Consider the following 24,433-nt stretch of genomic DNA (forward strand, 5'->3'; position numbering starts at 1 on the left):
GACGCCCGCGTTTTGCGGCGTTGCTTACGGAAAATTTTGGGCTGCTTTTTGGGCTACGCAAGGCAGCTGAGAAAGAGAGAGAGAGAGAGAGAGAGAGAGAGAGAGAGAGAGAGAGAGCTTTTGCTTTATTTGCTCAAAAGAGCTTGTGAGAGAGAGAACAGGCTTTTGATTTTGACGCTTTTGGGCTCTGCTTTTAGCATCCCTTGTAAACCTATTTAATAGTGGCTTGGGCTCTCACTTCTCAGAGCATCTGGACATAGAGTCTGAGAGTGAGTCCCGACCACTTCCTTGTACTTTGAATTACAGATTAACACAAAAAAAAATACCGAAAGGGGCGCCAGTCTTTGGGGCCAAATCTCTAGGCACAGAACTCCGTCGGGCCAGTGTCGAATCAATTGTGAACTTAAAACTGTTTTGAAGTGAAATCTCTGCTGTGTCGCAGTAGAATCTTGCTTGGAGTGTCCAAGTCTGTTACAATGGTATCAAAGCCAGGCCGATTTCTCTCCTACCGGGAAATCCAATCCTTTTTACGCGGCAATTATGGCTTCAGACAAAGATCAATTGACTTCCTCTGCATCCGGAGATGTAGGAAGAGATCACAACGAAGATTCACGCGAGAAGTACGCCCGCCTCGTCCTACTCAGGCGGAGCTCGAAGAGATGGAGCGTCGACGATTGATCGGCGATGCAACAAAGATGATGCTAAATTTTGCGAAGGACCCGAAATTTGCAAAATTTATGAGCCAGACCTCCTTCGACGAGGTGCATTCACAGTGACGGCAGACCACAGAACCACCCCTCAAACCGGCACTGAAGAACCTACTACTCCAAGGATGTATACAGAGCAAGAATTAGAAGAGGTGGTTGATGCACGAATTGCTCAGCTTTTTGACGCGCAGAAAAAAGCAGAAAAGTACGACAAAAAGCAGAAGAAAGGAACTGACTTCCCGGGTTATTTGGGTTGTCAATCTACATTTGCGTCGGCAAGAAAGCAGAAGAAGCATGTTCAATTTGAAGGAGTACCCAGTTCTTCTTCTTCTTCGAGTTCTTCTAGCTCCTCTGACTCGAGCGAAGAAGACAAAAAGGGCAAAAAGCAAAACTTCGGAAAGGGCAAGAAAAAGGCAAAGAAGTCTCAATCTCGCCCAATTGTTGACAGTTCTACAGAGGACTCGTCTTCGGATAGTTCGGACTCTGACGACGGCAGCTTTTATGCAAAGAAGAAGAATTTTAATAAAGCCAAACAGTATGACTTTCTGGAAGATAAAAGGAAGAAAGTCCGAGAGTTTAAGAAAGGTGGACTGTCAATTAAATTTGACACCTTTTCTGGTTATAGAGATGCTTCGAAGGCTTTGTCTTTCATACAGCAATTTGACATAGCTTTCTCTGGAGGGCGTTACTCAGAGCACTCCAAGATTCGGAGGACTACCTCTTACTTCAAGGGAAATGCTCGAACTTGGTGGTCCACGCTTCTATTAAACAAGAAGGCGCCAGTTAAATGGCTGAAATTCAAAAGGCTTTTTATTTCTCCTTTGCTGACTCGAGAATACGAACGAGACATACGAACTGCTTGGAACCATCTTCGAATGACCAAGAAGGATACATTAGACGCATATTGCGAGAGATTCTAGAGCTCTTTTCTACCCGCCTCGTCATTTAAGAAGATCTCATTCAAAGACAGATTGAGCGGTTTACCTTAAGACTTCCTACAGAGATCCGAGATCACTGCTTAGAGCAAAAGTCAGATTCCATTCAGGAACTGATGAGTCATGCGAAACGGGGTTTTGCCATTCACTCGTAGTTTGACCTACCCCACAGATGAAATCATGACGCAAAGGCCCGAACAGACTTCGAAAAATGAAAGTAGAAAGAGGAAGAGCAACCCAGAAAAGAAAGAAAAGGATGCACGACCCAAACTCACTCCTCAAGAGAGAGCTCTTTACATCAAAGAGGGGAAGAGCTTTGGATGCGGAGAAACTGGGCACATCTCCGCGAAGTGCCCTAGAAAGGCACCGAAAGAACAAAATGACAAGGATGAAGACACGCCTAAAGGTTCAAGAGCAGCTAAGGAACATGGACGAAAAGACAAGATGAAAACAGGACTGGTTCCAGATTGCGTGGGTACTGACCCAATCACGATGGACGAGAGTACAGAACTTTGCCGAGCATGGGACAAAGTGAAAGACCAAGAAGCCCCGATCTTCTTTGATGGAGGAGCCAAGGCCAAACTTCATTTCACCTGAATTGGCGACGCGGCTCGAGATCACACCCGATCGGATGGGACCACTAGCAGAGGCAGTTCTAGCGGCACCCAGCAGGGATGTAGCCATTACACTTGTCATTGGCAAACTTGGTTGCATTGTCAGGGGTATTTGGGGCATGAGGACTTCTACATAATGCCTTTGGAAGGTTGTGATGTCCTCTTGGGAATTTCTTGGTACCACAAGAACAACGCCATCGTCGACTATTGGGCGAGAAAAGCGACTTTGACTATAGAGAAGGTCAGAACCATTGTACTTGATGTAAAACTTAAGGGCGAGTCTGTCCCTATTGTATCGGCTTCGGCCATTTCAGAATTAATGAAATCCAGTCTATTTGTTTACTCGATCTTTTTGAGAGAGATGAATGATGAGAATAGGACAAATATGTCTGCACTTGATAAGAACGCGAAGATTTTCTCCACACTCATGACGATTGCTTTTCAGAGGGCCTGCCAGGTGAGTTACCACCCGCTTGTCCTAAGGATCGTACCATTGATCTGATACCTGGAACCACACCACCGAACCGGCCACCTTACCGTGTGAGCCGAGCCCAAAACGAAGAATTTATGAACCAAGTGAAAGACCTCTTGGAAAAGGGTCTTGTCCAGACTAGTACTTCACCGTAATGCTCTCCAGTGTTGTTGGTTTTGAAGAAAGACGGATCTTGGAGCTTGTGCATCGATTATAGAGCTCTCAACAAAATCACCATCAAGAACAGATTTCCGATTCCTAGGATCGATGATATACTTGACTCACTACAAGGATCCTCATGCTTTAGCAGGATCGACTTGAAAAGCGGATTTCATCAGATCCTAATCGCGTCGGGAGATGTCTACAAGACAGCCTTTCGAACGACTTTTGGGTTATTTGAGTTTTTGGTGATGCCTTTTGGCCTAACCAATGCTCCTGCGACATTTAACCGGATGATGGACAGGATTTTTCGAGAGTACAGACTATTTGTTGGCACTTTCTTTGACGATATCATTGTTTTCACCAAGGATGAGGTAGAACATAGAGAACATCTGCTTCAGGTCTTTCAGGCATTACAAGATCACAAGTTGTGAATTTTTCCTACCAGAGATACACTTTTTGGGACACATTGTGTCAGCAACAGGGGTGCAGATGGACCCGGCCTAGATAGAGACTATCCGTGATTGGCCCTATTTGAAGAATATCCATGAAGTTGGAAGCTTCTTGGGCTTGTGTTCGTACTACAGGCGGTTCATTAGAAAGATTGCAGAGGTTGCTTCCCTTTGCATATCTTGACACAGAAAGGAGTCCCTTTTTCGTGGGGATCCTCAGAGGTGACTGCCTTTCAGACACTGAAAGAGAAATTGACTACAAGACCAATTTTGACTTTGCCGGACTTGCAGAAGTCATTTGAAGTATATTGTGATGCTTGTGGTCGTAGTTTGGGTGCGGTCTTAATGCAAGAAGGCCATGTCATTGCCTACGAGAGCCGGTTGTTCTCAAGGCCGGAATTGACAGCACAAATTTATGAGAAAGAGCTTTTGGCGGTTATCCATGCTCTTACTCAGTGGCGACATTACCTACTTGGAGCGGATTTTACTATCTTCACAAACCATAAGAGTTTACGCTACTTCTTGTCACAGAAGCAGTTATCGGAAAAGCAGATGCGGTGGGCGAACATCTTGTCACAGTTTCACTTCCAAATTGTCCATGTGCAGGGACAAAAGAATTTGGTGGCAGATGCTTTGTCTCAAAAGCCATTGGTTCTGACTATTTTCGCGATACATCATAGGAGCTTCGAGGTTATGGTCGATCAGTATGCCACAGATACAGATTTTGTAGACATTTTCTCACGGATACGGGATGGGGAGACAGTAGCGGGATATTCCATTTGGGATGGCTACTTGATGAGGAAAACCATGTTGTGCGTTACACAGCCGTTGAGGGAAAAGGTTATGACCGAATGTCACTCTCCGCCATTTACGCGTCACCGTGGCATTGCTACCACCTTGAAAGGGGTAGAGAGATACTTCTTTTGGCCGAGACTCAAGAAGGATGTGGATGAGTTTGTGCACAGTTGCTTGGTATGCCAGAAGGTCAAGTTTGACAGGCATAAAGCAAGCCTTTGCCCATACCCATCCGCCCCTGGGAAGTATTGCAATGGATTTCATTTTTGATCTCCTGAGAACACAGAGTGGTCACGATGGTATCTGGACAGTTATTGACAGATTTAGCAAGCAGGCTCATTTCATTCCAGTGAAGAAAACAGTCAAGCCGGATCACTTAGTGAGACAGTTTGTGGCCTAGATCTTCAGATTACATGGCATGCCCCAGACGATTGTCTCCGACAGGGATCCCAATTTCACGAGTTTGTTTTGGAAGGCTATTTGGGAAAACTTTGGCATGCGGTTACAGTTATCGTCATCTTTCCACCCACAGACTGACAGGCAATCTGAGATTGCCAATTCAGTGGTACTAGATTTATTGAAGTCTTACATCTCGGATCAGAAGACTCAATGGGAAAAGTATTTACCTTTGGTGGAATTTGCCTACAATAACACGATACACTCTTCGACGGGGAAGGCGCCATTTGAGATTATTGAAGGTGCTATGAGTGTTCCACCCTTCCTAAGCACAAAAGATAAAATTTTTGAAGCCGATGAGTGCACGCGAGACTTGGACACGGCTTTTGCCAAGGTCCGTGAGGCTTTGTAGAAATCTCAACAAAGACAGAAAAAGGCAGCAAATCGCCATCGACGTGATTTGAAATTGAAGGAGAACGATTGGGTGCTCTTACGTTTTGAGAAGGCACGCCTGAGAAAGAAGAAGGGAAAGGAGAGGCTTTTTCCAAAGCTCAGTATGCGATACTACGGACCTTTCCAGATCTCCAAAAAGATAAATGATGTCTCCTTCCGACTGAAGCTGCCCGACACTTGGCGGATTCACAATGCTTTTCATGTGAGTCTCTTGAAGCCGTTTAAAGGCGACATGCCCGATGCTGGGGAGCCTGATGAGCGACCCGAAGTGGAAGAAAATGAGGAGACCCTTGTTTCAGAACAGATATTGGCACATAAAGACAGAAAGATCAAGGGTAAAGTGATAAGGCGGTTCTTGGTTAAATTCAAGAACTATCTTGCATTGGATGCGAAGTGGATGGAGGAGGAGGACCTAGCAGACACTCCTCAGATTGTGAAACTTTACCTTGAAGCTTTTGGTTTAGCATAGTCTATTCCAAATGGAACCCCGAATTCAACTTGGCCGGAAATCTGGTGCAATGGGTATGCACAAGAGGGGAGTTACTCCGCTCCTTTGTCAATAGATGCCTCGATTTTTTATACTAGAGTCACTGATGTCTCTTTGAGCCTCAAGGACTGAGAGCTGTCAGTATTCTATTGTATAACTTTATGAACTGGAATTCTCGATAATATGATACTGATTTGTTCTTGACTTGTTTAAGTGTAGGAACTGATAGACGAAGTGACTGCCGCATTTTGGTTTGAATGATCTCAATAGACATGGTTGCAATAGAGATTAGTCAATCGGGCATCTATGAGGTCCTGAGTGGATCTAGATGCGATTGCTAATTGCATTGCCGATAAATCATGGTCTGAGATCCGAATGGCTGTTGAATGTGACTTGTCATGTGATGTCCTGTGATGTCGTGTGATGTGACTATTGATTGGTACATGTGCTAGATGTGTGTTCCTAGTGCGTCGGTACTAATAGTCAGTGTTTGCTAAGACAGTTAATAACTTCTGTCTGTTTTGCAGGCGTAATCGAGGGCAATTACAATGCTTTCAAGAGGGGGGTATGTCACAAACTGGTGAACGGCTGCCTAGTACACACACACCCTCTCTGGGCATGGAACAATCCCTGGCGGGCAGAATAGATGACGTGGCTGCCTTGTACAGATCCGAGAAATGTGAAAAATTGCTGACGTGGCCTGCTTTACGAACGCCCATTTGGGCTGCTTTTTGGGCTAAGCAAGGCAGCACAGAGAGAGAGAGAGAGAGAGAGAGAGAGAGAGAGAGAGAGAGAGAGAGAGAGAGAGAGAGAGCTTTTGCTTTATTTGCTCAAGAGAGCTTGTGAGAGAGAGAACAGGCTTTGATTTTGAAGCTTTTGGGCTCTGCTTTTAGCATCCCTTGATAACCTATTTAATAGTGGCTTGGGCTCTCACTTCTCAAAGCATCTGGACGCAGAGTCTGAGAGCGAGTCCCGACCACTCCCTTGTACTTTGAGATGCACATTAATACAAACGAATATCGAAAGGGGCGCCAGTCTTGGGGGCCAATATCTCTAGGCACAGAACTCCGTCGGGCCAGTGTCGAATCAATTGTGAACTGTGAACTATTTTGAAGTGAAATCTCTACTGTGTCGCGGTAGAATCTTGACTTGGAGTGTCCAAGTCTCTTACAGATGACAACCAAGATGATATTGATGAGCCCGCTCGGTATTCGAGCAACTCGAGCTTACTTCAGACAATGCATCATGGTTTTGACCCTACTACAGATGTGCTAGAGGAGGAGGCCGACTTGCCTATCTCGGTATGCTTCCCAGGCCTGAGCAGAGAGTACCACCCCCTTCTTCCCAAAATTGGTTCCATGTTTGGGACAATTTTGGAGTCACCGTGCACTGCAGCTTTATTTGTGGCCAAGGCCACAAGTTTACCTACTGTGCTGGTTCTTGTTCGAGACACACACTTCCTCCCGAAGGTGATACTTTTGCCTCGTGTGCGCGAGGGTTGGATCAAACACAGTGTGGAGTATTTGGGTCTCCCGAATCAGTGCTTCATTTGCAGGCAGATGGGCCACTTAGCAAAGGCACGTCCTCACAAGAGATCCGACTCACAACGCATGCGCAGCCTCTTAAGGTTGAGCATGCCCAGCAAACACATACCCAGGACACACAGGCTGGTACCTCGACAGAGGCCAACGATTAGACAACTGACAAATGGCAACAGATGTCTGGCCATTGCCGATAGGGACGGGCTCGCCACACTGCTCCCCCTGGTGGCCGACCTCCTGCAGCTCAGCAACATTGGGTTTCGTCAGGGAACCGTTTTACCCCCTTCAGCAGGACCCCCCTGAGGAGGCTCCCTCCACCTTAGCTCCGCCGCCTCCATTCCGCCTCCACCTTCACCCCCACCTCTCGCTCCTCCTCTGTCCCCGAAGGGCCCTCAGCCTCATCTCCCGACACATCCCACACTCCTCAGATGTAAGGTGCAGCGGAATGAATGTTGTATTTTCTCAAGATTAGTGATCTTTATTGCTCAAGGTTCCTTTTAGTTCTTAGAGAAAGAGAGAGCTTTCCGTCTTGTAGAGTGTTGTGGTCACGAACAAAGTGGGTGGATATTGCGCGAGCAAGTGAATGAGACTGAGAGAAGGAGAGAGAAGAGATACGACACCCGAGAGGTTGTAAAACCCTCCTCCTAAGGCCCCACTCTCGTCGGTGAGAGTGGCCTATGTCTTGATTGCACAAAGGTGTACAACGCATATGCAATGGACTATGCAACTTGGTCTATGCCGATGATGACGATGGTGACGACGACGACTTGGCTGAAATCTGAGATCTTCTAGATGCTGGATTCTTTGGACTGTTTCGAGGCTGAAAACTACTGTTTTGCGGCTGTTTTCATGGCTGAAAATGAGGGCTTGGTCGGGGCCTTTGCTGAGGTCAAAACGCTGATGCTAAGTCTCCTTATTGCTGCGATTTGCTGCTCTTACTGAAGGCTGGAAAATGCGCTCTCTGCAGTGCCTTTCCATGCTGAGAAAACGCTGGAATGCCAACAGACCCTAGCGTTAGTAATTGCTGAAAAAAACGCTGAGGTTCAGAGTTTAAAAACGCAGCATGGCTGATGTGTCTGTAGGGGGGAAAACGCCAGGAACTGATGGTTGATGGCGATGCTTGCTGTGGGGGAAAACGCCCAAAAGAGGGAGATGCTGGTGATAGAGATCTTGCTCGGCGAGGATGAACTCCAACGCTGGGGGTACTGAGGGGGGGTACCGCTGAGAAGTTGCCTGTTGAGCGGGAAGCTTCTGCTGCCTCTTCTGCCAGAAAGTGCTAACTTGGGTTTGCTTATATATTAACTTAGCAAAATTGCCCTACCTACTTTTGTAGGAAAGTCACTTAAAAATAATAAGTGAAAATCCCAATAAAGTCACTTACCTACTTTTGTAGGAAAGTCACTTAAAAATAATAAGTGAAAATCCCAATAAATAGGAAAATAGTCTAAATGCACTAGAAAATTCCCCTTACTGATGCTAATGGATTCTGATGGGAATTCCGATGGTCATGCTGTGTGGAACCGGAGGATATGCATCTATGCATTAACTGTGGGTTCTTTAGATTCATTAGATTCAATCTTAGGACATGTTCTTTTTATGTGACCCTTGATGTGACAATGATAACATCGACCTTCCTTAGCATAGATGCTTTGTTCTTCTGACGTGATGTATCCTCCTAAAATCACGGTGCTGCTTTTTCATGTGGGGTGAGCTTAGGTTTAGCAATTGTGTTAGCTTTACCCTTAGATTCATTTTGTGAGTTCTTTTCTAAGTGACTAGATGAAGATTGGTTAGAAGAGTTACCATTCTTACCATTCTTAGGGTTCTAAGAAGTCTGGGAGGTACTTTGCGAAGCCTTGTTCTCCTTAGGCTTTCCCTTGTGGTGCTTCATCTCTTAGGAGAGAGCAATTGCTACCGCCTTGTTGAGATCCACGGGGTCGAAGACTTCGTCCAACCCAAGAAAAAAGCCTCTTTCCGCTCATCATCCAATTTGCGTAATTGGGTGTCGAGCTGCAAAACACGGTTAGAAAAAGACATGACTGGCATACCATTCTGCTTGAGGTTGCGCCAATCTTCTTTCAACCGCGCTAGGTATTGAGGAGGCATAAACCGCGCCTCGAGCTTGTCTTGGAAGTCGACCCAATTGAAGGAAAGGGGCATGTCTTTGTCAACTTCCTCTAGGTGCACAGTCAACATCTTTGACCGGCTCGGGCTTCGAGGTGAGTACCTGTAGGACCAACTCTTGCATGCGTTGGTCTCTCTGCGCCTCATGCTCTAACTCCAAGGCCGCTCGTCTATCTTCGGCCGCCAAACGCTCTTGCTCGCGCTCACGCTCCAAGGCTAACCGTCTTTCTTCGCGCTCGCGATCCAATTTTGCCTTTCTTTCTTCGGCTGCCAAGCGCGCTTGCTCGCTCTCACGCTCTAAGGCTGTCGTTCTTTCTTCGGCCGCCAGGTACGCTTGCTCACGCTCACGCTCCAAGGCTGTCGTTTTTTCTTTGCGCTCGCGCATCAAGGCGGCGCGTTGCGCTTCTTATCGTATCACCATGTCCATCATCGTCTTGACCAAAGCCTCCATAGAATTTGGTGCAATCCTTGGCGTAGATGGGGAGGGGGGAGGGTCGGAAAAATCTCCTGGTGGGGAAAATTCTTCTTCGCCACTTCAATGCTCATCACCTCCATGCGAAGTATCCATTCCGCTTCGGGTGATGACCATACACTGAAGTCTTGGGTTCTTAAGTTCACGAGAAACTTGGGTTCTTTCGGTTCTTGGATTCTTGAGGTTCTTTCTTTAGCTTGCAATCTGTGTTAGAGAAGGATCTTCTCTTACTCTTTCCCGCGGGCGCACCCCTTGGCGGCCTTACGCTCACACCAAGGTTGCTTTTTCCCACCTCACGTCGATTGGCCGGCCGCTAAGTGCACAGTCCGCTCTCAATGAGTGAAAAGAGAAACAACGGGAGGCTAGAGAAGCCCTTCTTTCTTGGATTTCCTGTCACTCATCAAAAACACGATTAGGAATCGACACGCCCAAGTGGACTTCGGTTACGTGCAACCGCAACAAGCAAAACAAAAAAAAGTGGTTCTTTCCTTGAGTGATACAGAACACTGCCAAAGCTCGAATACCAATGTAAGGTGCAGCGGAAGTGAATGTTAAACTTTGCTCAAGATGAGTGCTCCAAACTGTGCTCAAGGGTTCCTTTTACTTATGGAAGGGAGAGCCTTCCATTCCTTTAGTGAAAGAGTACAAATGATCACAAACAAAGTGATAAACACTGAATGAAGGTGCTGAGACTGAGAGATAGAAAGCGAGGAATACGACACCAGAATGTTGTCAAACCCTCCTCCAACGGCCCCACTCTCTATGGAGAGAGACGTCTATGCTATTGATTGCAAAATCCTCGTACAATGGTCTAAATGCAATGGACTTGCCGACGATGTCGACGACGATGAGACGGGCTGAAATCTGGAAACGCTAGGGGCTGAAATATGCAAATCTTGTATTTGCTGAATTCTGACTCTATGTCAGTGACAACGGCGGTGATGACGACGCGACGATGATGCGCTGAAAACGCAGATGCTGAAATTTGCGAATAGCGGGCTGAATCTGCAAATGCTGGCCGATCTGACCGTGCGCCGAGGATCTGCTGCGGGAAGGTGAGATCTGCGAGGTTTGGGAGCTGCGGTGCGGAGTTTGACTGCTGAAAATACAAAATGCTGATGCTATGGGCTGAACCGTCGCCAAGAATCTGCAAAACGCTAGGTGATGCAGCAACTGGAAAACGGTAGATGATCTGCTGAAAATCTACTAAGACCAGGTTGATCTGCAACTACAAAACGTTGGGGCTGATCTGCAAATTGCTGAAAAATGCTGGCTGGTCTTTGGTGGCTGAAAACGCTAGGTTCCCTTGCCGGTCTTGCTGAGAAGGTGCACTGCCAGATGCTATCTGTTGCCTCTTCTGCCAGATACTACTACCGCTAGTTTTCTTATCTAGTTCCTTGTCAAAAATGCCCTACCCAGTTTCCCAACAGTCACTTATTAATAATAAGTGAAAATGGCTAAAATAGGGAAAATAGGTTCTGTGCGATGTAAAATGCTCCTGATGGTAATGTTGATGATCATACTGTGTGCAACCAAGAGTATATGCAACTACTCTAAGTGCCTGGACATGCACGGTCTGCAAACAGACTCACAAAGGTGCCAGAACACTTCCTAAGCTAACTGAACCCTTGTCATGAAGTAGCTTCTTCACATGCACATAGGGTTAGATGTGCACGTGACATCGTTCGTGGGCGTCTTAATCTCCCTAGCTCCCATTAACATCACACACACACACACACACACACACACACACACACACACACAAATGAAATGTTATGAGACTAAAAAGTTACAACGCGGTGAATCTGATACAATGTCCCAAAAATGAAAAGGTACTAGAAAAGGGGGTACTATAGAATTCTAAACTGCTAGGTGTGAACTAAGCAACTAATTGTCAAATGATGCAGTTGTAAGCTCTTTGCCATTCTATAGTGGATAAAGACCTTGATCTTAGAAGGTGGATAGGTGTGGATACCATAGAGAAATTCAATGGCAAGGAGTCGGAGGAAGAAGAAATTGAAGAACCATTGGATACAAGTGCTCATGTCATTCTAGAAAGTCGATATTTGGCATGGTAAGTACTTGTACTCGACATCTCACATGTCGAGCTAGCGTCACACGTGATCCATATCCTCTTTCGTAGTCTCCGTCGATGTTGCGAGGTATCCCCCTGTTGCAAGTGTTTGGATCTCCCTAGTTCAGCAGCCTGATCGATTGGCGTGCCTCTGGTGTGATGATATCTGGGCTCTGTTGAGTGGTCTACCCCTCTGTCTACCCACTAGGTGATCTAAAGAAATCTGTAATCTGCCTCTGAACACACACACACACACACACACACTGTTGGGGTATAAAGCCCAATGTGGTCGCCCAGGTAAGTGGGCGGGCCGCCAGGTATATACACATATTCTTTTGTAAAAACCTAATAAGAACTCACTATGCTCTACACATTACAGTAGAGCGAGTTCACCATATCGTTGTGCTCTTCTTCTCGCACTCTCTCTCGCGTCGCACTTCCGCTCGTACTCCTTCAACTGGTATCAGAGCTCAGATCGAGGCTCGGGGTAGCACTGCAGGAGGCTAGAGTCACCAACTCAGATTGGAGTGAAATTCGACAGGCGAAGACACGGCCCCAAATCTCGTGGGTAAGCCCGAAGGACTTGGTGTTGTCAAAATTTCATTTTGAGGTCATCTCGACCACCGTTCGGCTTCGACAAAGGTCTGCGCAGGCCATTTTCGACTACGTGGTCTCGACGGGTGCAGATCCGACACTGCAAATTTGGGGTTTTCGGCCTACGACTGCAGGTGCTAAGGATATTGACACTCCCAGAGTGTTGATTTGTGGCTGTCTACACATCGAAGGACGGCTCACAGTTCTTGGAGGCGTGTGACATACGACACAGGCGTATCTACACACAGACTGTAGGCGACATCCACTAGTTCATCAGGTAGCTTGTGTTTGCTGCTTGATATTCCAGATTTCATCCCGACATTGCAGGTACTTCCACATGGGATGTATTGTCAGAGATGATGTATGTCTGTTGAGGGTTTGCTGGCTGTGAGTCACGCAGCAAACAACCGTCGTAGTGGTTACAACATACAGTGGGAAATTTGTGGATGTATGACTTTGTGGGAAGTCTATGTACTGTCAAATTTACTGCAGCCTTTGTTAGGGTCGAGTGAGGTTTTATTGAGCTGGGGGATTCTCGAATGTTGAGATCCTTTCGGTGATACACGTCTTGGAGCGATCCCTCGAGCACCCTTAGATAGGCAGCTAGGATGTATTGACTGTGAGTTAGACAGTTGGGATTGCATCTTCGCTTTACTGCCGTTGAGGCATTGTCGCAGTCTATGCTTACAGGACAGTGACAGGACAGTGAGAGACAGTACAGGTGAAGCACAGGTTTACCCAGCTTACAGTGTCAGAGAGACAATATTTTTTTGAGCTGTTTTTTGGTCTGTTTTTGAGTACACCATAGCCATTTTACAAAGGAGACTCTGCCGAAATTTATGCAGAATCTGAAGCTTTCTTGGTTCATTTGACAGGTTGATATTGGTTCAGAGGTCAGTTTACAGGGGAAACTCTGCCGAATTTCTCCCAAGAAAGTAAACTACTGTGAAGCGTAGCTATGACTGGATCACAGGACACTGCTCTTTACAATATCAAGAAGCTGGATGGAACCAATTTCCCATTGTGGAAGCAGCAGATTTGGCACGTGTTGGTACAAAAGAAGCAGATAAGACCTATAAAGCTCAAGGGGATAAAACCAGAAGATATGGACGAAGATGAATGGAGCGAAATGGATGAATTGGCACTTTCTACCATTATGCTGACTTTGGCAAAAAGCGTTTACTTCAATGTAGCAGACGAGATGTCAGCTTATCAAGCATGGTTAAAGCTGAGTGATCTTTATGAGAAGCAGAGTGCAGCTTCACAGGTATACTGGCTTAAGAAGCTTGTTGACTTGAAGATGAAAGAAGGGACACCTATGTCCAATCATCTGAATGAATTCAACACCATCTACAGTCAGTTGTCAGCTCAAGGTGTCAAGTTTGATGAACCTGTTAGAGCTATGTTCCTGTTGATCACATTGCCGGAAAGTTGGGACACTTTTCGCACAGCTTTGAGTAATTCTGCACCTCCAGATGGATGAGAGAGAGAGAGATGACATGAAAAGGAGCAGAGAGAGAGAGAGAGAGAGAGAGAGATGACATGAAATGTTATATTAACGGCTTCCATAGTTTTTCCATACGTCAACCACAAATCGACGCACACGGGTACGGAAATACGGAATAAGTATGGATCAGACTACCTGGAAATTCCACACGTCAGATAGCCTTCTACATAGGATGCTTAAAAGCCTACACCATGTTTAAAACTTTATACACAAACACAAAATCATAGAAACTTTAGAAATTAGAATTTAGAGACTAGCTTGTCTGCACAGTGCACACGGTACACCAATCAATCAATGACCATCATGATTCATAACTAAACAAATTTGATTGGCTAAGGCCCAAAGGCATGTGGACAAAGAACAAAAAGTGGAGAGATGGAGCCTCAAAGGAATGAAGTACAGAATCACTTTCTGTACACTTCCGTACTCGGACGAGTATGGATGTACGGCTGGGCATCCACACGCGTATGAAAAAAAATATGACTCCTTCAAAAGGCCAAACTGACCTATGAGACCAAAAAGTTTTAAGTGGTGAATCTGATACAATGTCTGAGTATAAAAAAAGAGTACAAAGGTCTCAAATGGGGGGGGGGTGGTAATTTAAGAGCTGATACAATGAGTGATACAAATCAACAGAGGGGTGGTAATTTAAGAGCTGATACAATGAGTGATACAAATCAACAGAGGTAGGTGGATCTAACTCAAAAGAGATCGCCTTGGTTGCTGTCGAAACTTATCAATATCCTCCATGGTCAATACACTGACTGGGTGTCCTCCATGTCGAGCTAGAGTGATCCAGATCCTCTGCTGCAACTTCCGTCGATGCTGTGAGGTCCCTCGTGGTCGTAGGCGCCTGGATCTACCTAGCTCGATCGCTCGATCAATCAACATACCTCTAGTGTAGGTGGGATCTGAAATCTACTGTGACTGTTGCTCCTCTAGCTATTCACTGGCTGGTGTAAAGAAACATGTGGTCTGTCTCTGAGACTCGCTCTCTCCTGATGTCCTTAACAAGCTCTCTCTATAGCTGCGCAGCTCGAGTAAAAAAAATTCGAGACACCTCTAGTCCTCGTATCTCATGGCTCTAGAAAGTGGTCCAAAACTCTCTCTAAACAGACACTCGAAGCAGCCTTGTATCTCATAGTACACCGGACAATGACATGTACTGTAGCTCTGTTTCTGGCTCTATACAACATAAGTGACATATCCTTGCCTTTGCTAGTACTCCTCGAAATCTGCCGGTCTCGATTTGAAGCTGATGCTAGGATGTGCGTATCCCATGAGATAAGTGTATATCCATGTATCCAGGCCTAGTCACAAAGCCGTCCTCCGTGAGTTGGAGAAGATGCTCTCTCGAGGAGGACAGAAAGGGGAAGAAGCGAAGCAAGAATCAAAGTTTTGGAAAGAACAAGAAAAAGGCAAAGAAGACAAGATTCGGACCAGTTTCTGATAGTTCTATTGAGGAGTCATCCTTTGACAGTTCAGACTCTGATGATCACATGTTTTATGCAAAGAAGAAACACTTTTACAGAGCCAAACAGTATGATTTCCTCGAAGATAAGAACAATAAGACTAAGGAATTTCAAGAGGGTGGACAGTCAGTGAAATTTGAATCCTTTTCCGGATTCCGCGATGCTCCCAAGGCTTTGGCTTTCATTCAGCAGTTTGATATAGCATTCTCTGGAGGGCACTACTCAGAGCACTCCAAGATCAGGAGGGTAGCATCGTTCTTGAAGGGAAATGCAAGAACATGGTGGTTCACTCTTCTTTTGAGGAGAGAAGCCCCGACCAAGTGGTTGAAGTTCAAACGGCTCTTTATTTCTTCTTGGTTGTTGACCCATGAGTACGAACGAGATGTGAGAACCGCTTGGAACCATCTTCGGATGACCAAGGGTGACACTTTGGATCATAGTTACTCGAAACAGGAACTGGAGGGTCCGGAACGGGAAGGGAACGTGGGGGGGGGGCGGGGGGGGGGGGGGGGGGGGGGGGGGGGGGGATACAAGAACGGGGCCGGAACGGTCGACTACAATAAGGCTTGAATTACCTCCATTCAGCTTTGTCCCAAATCAGCTCCTAAACAACCCCAAAACTACCCCCAAACCTACCCTCAAACGGCCACAAACCTGCGCTCAAACAGTCCCAAATCTGCCCCCAAACAGCCCCAAATGCCTACTTTTGCCCATTCTACCCCGTTTCCCCCCATTCCGGAACACCGTTCCAGTTACACCCTATTCCGGAACGGTGTTCCCTTCTCGACTCCGTTTTGGGAACGGGACTTATCCGGAACGCCATTTCGGAACGTTAGGGCTGCATTCCACCCGTTCCCTGGTACACTCCTTTGGATGCTTATTGTGAAAGATTCTAGGATTCTTTTCTACCGACCTCTTCGTTTAAGAAGGTCATTTTCAAAGAGCAGATTGAGTAGTTCTGCCAAAAGGTCAAGTTTGACAGGCATACTAAACAACCGCGAACAAACTCATCCATATCTTTTTTGAGTCTCGGCCAATAGAAGTAACGCTCCACACCCTTCAAGGTGGTATCAATGCCGCGGTGACCTGTAAAAGTTGAACAATGGCACTCAGTCAAGACCTTTTCCCTCAAAGGCTATGTAACACACAACATCGTTTTCTTCATAAGGTAGCCGTCCCGTATGGAAAGCCCTGGAACTGTCTCCCCATTCTGTATTTGAGTAAAAATGTCTGCAAAGTCAGGATCAGTGGCGTACTCATATTGGTCAACCAAATCCTCGAAGCTTCTATGATGAATCGCGGAAATAGCCAAGACTAGGGACTTCTGAGACAATGCATCTGCCACTAAATTTTCTGTTCGTGAACATGGACAATCTGGAAGTGGAACTATGACAAGATGTTCGCCCACGCATCTACTTGTCCGAAAGCTGCTTCTGTGACAAGAAGTAGCGTAGACTTTGATGATCTGTAAACGTCGGCTTCGAGTAAATAGTGTCGCCACCGTGTAAGAGCATGGATCACTGCCAATAGCTCTTTCTCACCCGCCCCTAGGAAAGTATTGCAATGGATTTCATCTTTGATCTCCCAAAGACAGAGTGGGCACGATGGCATCTGGACTGTCATTGATAGATTTAGTAAGCAAGCTCGCTTCATTCTAGTAAAGAAAACAGTCAAGCCGGACCATGCAAACACATTCCCACCCGCCCCTAGGAAAGTATTGCAATGGATTTCATCTTTGATCTCCCAAAGACAGAGTGGGCACGATGGCATCTGGACTGTCATTGATAGATTTAGTAAGCAAGCTCGCTTCATTCTAGTAAAGAAAACAGTCAAGCCGGACCATTTAGCGAGATTGTTCATTGCTCAAATATTTCGGTTACATGGGATGTTTGAGACCATTGTCTCCGACAAACATTCCCGATTCACGAGTTTGTTTTGGAAGGTTATTTGGGAGAACATTGGCACGCCGTTGCAGTTCTCGTCATCATCCACCCGTAGACAAATGGGCAATCTGTGATAGCCAATTCATTGGTTTTGGATTTATTGAAGTCTTACATCTCTGAGCAGAAGACTCAATGGGAAAAATATATACCTTTAGTGGAATTTGCCTACAATAACATGGTTCACTCTTCAACGGGGAAGGCGCCATTTGAAGTAATCAAAGGTGCTAAGAAGGTCCCTTCCTTGCTACACACCTCAATGGAATAAAGTCACTGATTTTCCTTTGGATTTCAGGGATACTGCTATGCTGACAATATTCTGCTGTATGACTTTATGACATGGGAATTCCCGAAATTGAATATGAATGATTTGTACTCTCTTATGTGACTTCTTTGAGTGCAAGAACTGAAAGACGAAATGGCTGCATCATTTCGGTCTTGAAAATCTCTATAGGCTTGATCGCAATAAGGACTAGTTCATCAGACATCAGTGAGGTCCGGGATGGATCTTGATGTGATTACTACATACGTTGCTGCAATCATGGTTTGAGATTTGGAATGAATTTTTATGTGATTGATTTGATCTGTCATGTGATGTCCTGTGATGTCATGTAAAGTGATGTGATTGTCGTCTTTGTACAAGTGCTAGATGTGTCGTGTCTAGTGCGTCGATACTTTTTAGTGTCTCCAGAATTGGTTTATGGCCTCCGTCTGTTTTGCAGGCGTAATCGAGGGCAATTACCATTCTTTCAAGAGGGGAATATGTCACAAACTGATGACATGGCATGCCAACTCACAGACAAATGCCAAGAAGACACTTATCAAATTGTCCCAACTTAAGGATTATTGCCGAGGGGCCCAAAGTGACTAGGAGATAAAAAGGGCTAGCGAAGAGGCTGCTGACGCGGCAGGGCGTACGGATTTTCGCAAATCCCACTGACTATACGGATCTTTGCAAATCGAATTGGCTGCTTGTGGGGCCTCCTGCTTTTGAGGGGTACATTCTAGACTTGGGATGCCCAAGTTTGTTACAACTTGGCTAAAGCATTTTCTAAGGTTGCACTTGTTGTATGACTCGACAACAAGAGATCCAATTTTCCCTGCTCAAAAACTAAAGATATAGATTTCATAGTGCAACGGAAGGTGTTGTCAAATAAAGTGATAGGATTTCTTTTGTGGTTTCGATGTTTTAAAACGTTTCATTTTAAGGATTTAAAAAAGCGAAACAAGTTTCATGATACATTCAAATAAAAAATGTAAGGACACATTTCTATGTGTGTGTGTGTGTGTATGTGTGTCTATATGCATATGTATGACCTAATTTAGTTATGTATGTGTATGTATACGTGCATACGTATACGTCTTTATGTGTTTATACACACACACACACATATATATATATATATATATATATATATATATATATATATATATATATATATATATATATATATATATATATATAAAATACATATATGTATGTATGTATTTATGCATGTGCATTTATGTATATTCATATACTTGGGGGGGGGGGGGGGGTTGTACATGCGTGAATGCCATACGCAAGACTCCTGGTTCCACGTTTTGTAAGTTTAGACAACAAGTTTCAAGGATTCGGAGTTTCACACCCATGAAACGGGCTTTTATGTCACGGTGGGTAGCAAGGGAAAACGCGTGGAAGAGGGAAGAGGAGAGAGGAAAACACTAGAGAGAGAGAGAGAGTGGTACAAGCCGTGTGGGTATGGTCACCATGAAACGCGTTTCAAGTGGTTTCGGACAAGTGAATAGTTTCGAGCCTTGAAACGTTTCATTGAGCAAGTGAAACACATGCCATATCGCTTACAAAAAGTTACCATAGTTTGAGGTTTTAGGACCTTTCAAAATCCTATATGCATGTTTCGTCCCACCTTTGATTGTGCTCTATCATTAGATTGAAACGTTTCATGGTGAAACATCACGTTTCCTGTTGAGGGTGAAATTGTCAAAGTCATCGATGTTAAATCCTAGAGTTAGGAAGAGAATGCAAGAGAGAGAGAGAGAGAGAGAGAGAGAGAGAGAGAGAGAGAGAGAGAGAGAGAGTTTTACTATCGTCCTCGGAGGTCAAATATGACCTATGGGACCAAATGAACATGTTACGTGGTGTGAGTGGAGGTCATAAGTGACTCTCGATGCTCAAAAATGGCTGAAATGAGCGTCGCATAGAGAGTCCACATCGTGGTTGAGAGAGAGAGAGAGAGAGAGAGAGAGAGAGAGAGAGAGAGAGAGAGAGAGAGTTTGTTGAACCAACCAACTTAGCAATAAATTCGATGAGTATACACTGGGGACAGAGGTGCCTCGTATACACTAACTTGGGGCCTTCTGAACCCCCCTCAACAAATCGCCCTACTCAGAATCATAACAAATAAGTAACATAAATATCTATTAGACAAGTTAAATAACGGAATCGCCCAAGGCATTCAATTGAGATGCATAAACTTTAACTCCCTCTACACAGCTCATAGTGGACATATGTTGGAAGACCAAGTCAATGAAAATGCTACCATGGACACCCCAATAGTGCATCTACAACCGGATACACCTTGGATTTGCAACCACCAACTTGTCACCTAAAAAGAATGCCATCTTGAGCATTGGATGCCTTATAGAAAGTTAAATTGTTGACCACACTAGGTCCCCATTCGTGAACTATGAACACATCACATCCAAGATTTTACAAGAAAATGAACTTTGGAACACATCTTGTCCCATACTCGATCCAACAAAAATGGATTGTTTGAAGCACATCCATAGTGTTTCCAAGATTTTAAATGAAAATGAACTTTGGAACAAATCTTGTCCCACACTCCAGCCAACAAAAATGGATTGTTTGAAGCACATCCATAGTGTTTTATATGTGTCATGTTGGTTCCTTGCCAGATGCAATGTTCTTTGAGCTTCGACACACGGATTCAAACCATAGTTACTCGGAACGGGAATGGGGAACGGGAACAGGAGGGTCCAGAACGGGATGGGGAGGGGGGGGGGGGGGGGGGGACCGCAACGGGAACGGGGCCGGAACGGTCGACTAAACTAAAGCTTGAATTACCTCCATTCAGTTTAGTCCCAAATAAACTCCAAAACTGCCCCCAAACCTGCCCTCAAACTGCACCAAATATGTCCCCCAAACAGCCCCAAATGCCTACTTTTACCCGTTCCGCCTCGTTCCCCCCGTTCTCGACTCCGTTTCGGGAATGGGACTCGTCCGGAACGCCGTTTCAGAACGTTTGGGTTGTGTTCCGCCCATTCCCTGTTACACTAATTCAAGCAACAATGAAGTGGACTCTAACACAAAGGTCCAAATCCAGTATTGGGAGCACCAATTGCCCCTCTCTGCCGCTCACATGCCTCTCTCTAGCTGAAGCATGTTAAGGCAAATGCCACCTAGCTAGGAATCGAGTTCCAAGGCTGAGCCATGCAATGCCCCTTGGTAAATCCATTGTCACTGCTGTCCTCGTCAAGCTATTCCAACATAGTGAATCTGATACCATGTCCGGAATCAAAAAGAACTGAAACAAAAATACTACTACTACAAGCTGGGACTGTATGGATGTGCCAGCTAATACAAAGGGTGCCCAGTACAATGTGTAGTACAAAGAGAGAAGAGGGGGGGGGGGGGGGGGGGGGGGATATGGTAGAGAGAAATGAAATGAAATGTTATATTAACGTCTTCAAAAGGCCAAAATGACCTATGAGACCAATCAGTTACAAAATAGTGAATCTAATACCATGTCTGGGTACAAAAGAACTAGAAAAGAACTAGAAGTGGAACAAAATACTACTACTACTACTACAATCTAGAGAGAGAGAGAGAGAGAGAGAGAGAGAGAGAGATGAAATGAAATGAAATGTTATATTAACGTCTTCAAAAGGCCAAAGTGACCTATGAGACCAGAAAGTTACAATGTGGTGGATCTGATACAAAGTCAGAGTACCAAGATGACAAAATGACAAAATAAATTAATTAAATAAAAATAAATTAAATAAAGAGAGAGAGAGAGAGAGAGATTAAATAACAACTTATGCAGTCGAGAAAACAGACCTCCACTTTTTTCTGGGTGAAATTGAACTGCATGGACATTTCCTTTCTTAACCGCAGCCACAAAGTCCTCACCATAGTTGCAAGTGGCAAGTAGCCAGTCTTTGTTTGCTGCAGACTTTTTAAGGTGAGGCTAAATTAATAAAGGACATAGTTTCACCTAGACTAGCTACTGATAAGCCTAATGCTGAGCAAGTAAAGTGATACTTACAGGCATAGCACGGTAAGAGTGCACAAAATACACATGATGTCTCTCTATACCATGTAACAAACTGGAAGGTTTTTTGACATTTAATCTATTCCACCCAATGTGAGGCACCTTGAGCCCTTGCGAGGAATCAAACCGTCCCACCACACCTGAAATGATGCCAAGGCCTTGCACTGCGGAATGTCACAAAAAAGAGAGTCAAGAGCAGAAAAAGGGAAGAGATCTTGACTTTAACTCGGATCAATCAATAGAATTTACCATTGCCTTTTTCCTCGCTGCTTTCAAACAAAAGCTGCATACCAAGACAAATTCCCAAAAATGGCCTGTCTTGCTTTATAAATTCACATAATGGCTCCACCAATCTACAATTAACAAAAGAAATAATGATGACTATTGAGAATACTATTAAAGATGCTAGCACTTCTCCTAGTGCATTCAATGCATCAATCAACTCCTCTCAATACCCTTGCTTGGTAAGGAAGTCCATTGCAGCACCAAAAGCCCCGACACCTGGAAAAATCAGTCGGTCTGCCTTTATGATATCCTCTGGTTGTTTGACCTGCACAAGACTCAACGTTCAGTCAATACTCTCTCTCTCTCTCTCTCTCTCTCTCTCTCTCTCTCTCTCTCTCTCTCTCTCTCTCTCTCTCTCTCTGCGCACGTCGTCTGCTGCACTCTCTCTCTGCCTACGCGCAGCGCGCAGCCCTGCCTACACGTGGCCCTGCACACCAGCAGGCCATGACAGTCTGCTGCTCGCGCGGGACTCCATGAGCTGCCTGCTGCTCGCCACTGCTCTCGCCACAGTCCTCAACAGCCCAGCACCCCTGCGCAGCATTGTTGTGGAGCACACCTGCCGCCATTGCCCCCTACGCAGAACTGCCGTGGACACCTGTGCGCAACACTGCAGCAAGGGTGAACCCCATATGAATGAGTGAACCAGTCAACCTACGGGTTTCAAGAAGTGGTTTCTCCGTGCGATCGTCACCGACAAGCATAGTGGTCTCGTACGGTCCCGTACGTTTTGTACACGTACGATGATGTGCGGTACTAAACGAACTAAAAAATATTAAGATGTACGATGACGTTACGTACGTTCAAAATAAAAAAACAAAGAATTCTTACGTCTAAGGCTCAGGCCCTTGGGTTTAAACTTTACACTTAAAGAAACTTGACATTATGAGATCTTCAATGGGAGACCCAATGGAGAGAAGATGGAGAGGCAAGACTCTAGTCTCTAGAGCTTGTCACTTGAGAGCTAGAACATGGGAGCATTGACTTTGTTCTCGCTATCAAATTCGACTTGTCTTACTTTGGCTTCCAAGCGTGCTTGCTTGCGCTCACGCGCTATGGTTGCCATTCTTTCTTCGTACTTACGATCAATTTCTGCTTTTCTTGCTTCGCGTTCTAACTTGTTATCCATAAACATCGGCTCCAACTCCTCCATAGGAGTTAGTGCAATCCTTGGCGTAGATGGGGAAGGGGGAGGGTCGGAAAAACCTCCTGGTGGGGAAAATTCTTCTTCGTCTCTCTCATGCTCATCACCTCCAAGCGAAGTATCCATTCCGCTTCGAGTGATGACCATCCACTGAAGTCGTGGGTTCTTGTGGTCTTGGGTTCTTAAGGTCACGAGGAACTTGGGTTCTTGGGAGTCTTCATTCTTGGGTTCTTGAGGTTCTTCTTTCGCTTGTAATCTGTGTTAGAGAAGGATCTTCTCTTCACCCGAGTTTTGCTCTTTTCCGCGGGCGCACCCCTTGGCGGCCTTGCGCTCACACCAAGGTTGCTTTTTCCCACCTCACGTCGATTGGCCGGCCACTAAGTGCACGGTCCGCTCTCAATGAGTGAAAAGAGGCACAAGGGGAGGTTGGACAAGCATTGAGAGCAATGAGCATTGAGAGCTTGAGAGCAATGAGCATTGAGAGCTTGGAAGTGTTGGAGAACAAGATGGAGAGGCATTGCTTAAATAGGAAGAGGCTAGAGCATGAGAGAGAGTTGGGCTGCTCAATGTAATCCATTCACAATTGTGAATTTTGCCCACCAAAAAAAACAAAAAAACAAAAAAAAAACGTACAAAACGTACGAAACGTACGGGACGGTACGTGACCCGCAGTACGGAACGAGACGTTCCGTACGTCGTACGAAAACTACCCTGCCGACAAGAAACATGCCAAATGCAAAGGATAAACAAACACCCCCATCCAAGATGTATACAGGTACAAATACAAATACAGGGACAGGTAAAGACACAGGTGCAAGAACCGAGAAATCGGTGCTATGCTCGATGCAAGACATTTGGGGTTTTATCTCATCCTTACAGGAAATGGTGATGAAGCAAGGTGAAGACATCAAAAATCTTGCACTAAAGAACTAGGAATTGGAGCACACAATCCAAATACAGAATCTGAAAATGCAACATCAAGATGAGAAAATTCAGGCCCTGCAAGATGCATTAAACAAACAGGTCTCCAATGTGCAAGACGCTCTAGCTACACACGACGAGAAGCTTGCACACATCAGTGATAATGCAACAGGAAATACGACCTACTGGGCACATGTAGTAAGAAGTACTCCAAATGCCATTCCGCAGACACATGAGACGTATGCAAATGTAGATGACACAGAGTATAATGAGCGAGAGAAACGCAGTATGAATATTGTGATCCGAGGCATACCCGAATCTGACAATGAGAAAGTACCTCCTTGCAAACACATTTGGCATGCATGATGTAGTGGTGTATGGGGCACACCGTGTGGGTAAGCAGAGACCTGAGAACAATCGCGCAATTGTATGCACAATGTTGGATGCACGTAAAAGAGCCATCATACTCAAAAATGCTCGCATTTATCTAAGGGACAGCCCAATTTACATCAGTGAAGACAGGACACCCGCGAAACAAAAGGAAAGAAGATAGGCATATGAAGAACGAATGAAAAAGAACACCACCCCCACAGGGGCAAC

At 45.3% G+C, this 24,433-nt stretch overlaps 1 protein-coding gene across 2 annotated transcripts in view; it reads right to left on the minus strand.

The window, feature by feature from the left end:
- The window catches only part of AT-HF (HIS HF), a 110,798-nt gene that overhangs the window by 23,279 nt on the left and 63,086 nt on the right, over nt 1-24,433 (minus strand). For both annotated transcript variants that reach the window (XM_086523122.1, XM_086523121.1), the window contains exons 3-6: nt 21,942-22,036; nt 21,736-21,839; nt 21,481-21,650; nt 21,273-21,387 (exon numbers count right to left, since the gene is read on the minus strand). In XM_086523122.1, coding sequence (XP_086379248.1) covers nt 21,273-21,387; nt 21,481-21,650; nt 21,736-21,839; nt 21,942-22,036 — 484 coding nt within the window. The remainder of the gene's footprint in view (nt 1-21,272; nt 21,388-21,480; nt 21,651-21,735; nt 21,840-21,941; nt 22,037-24,433) is intronic.

Source organism: Adiantum capillus-veneris, chromosome 11 (assembly GCF_014529385.1).
Source record: "Adiantum capillus-veneris isolate H3 chromosome 11, ASM1452938v2, whole genome shotgun sequence".
NCBI lineage: Eukaryota > Viridiplantae > Streptophyta > Polypodiopsida > Polypodiales > Pteridaceae > Adiantum > Adiantum capillus-veneris.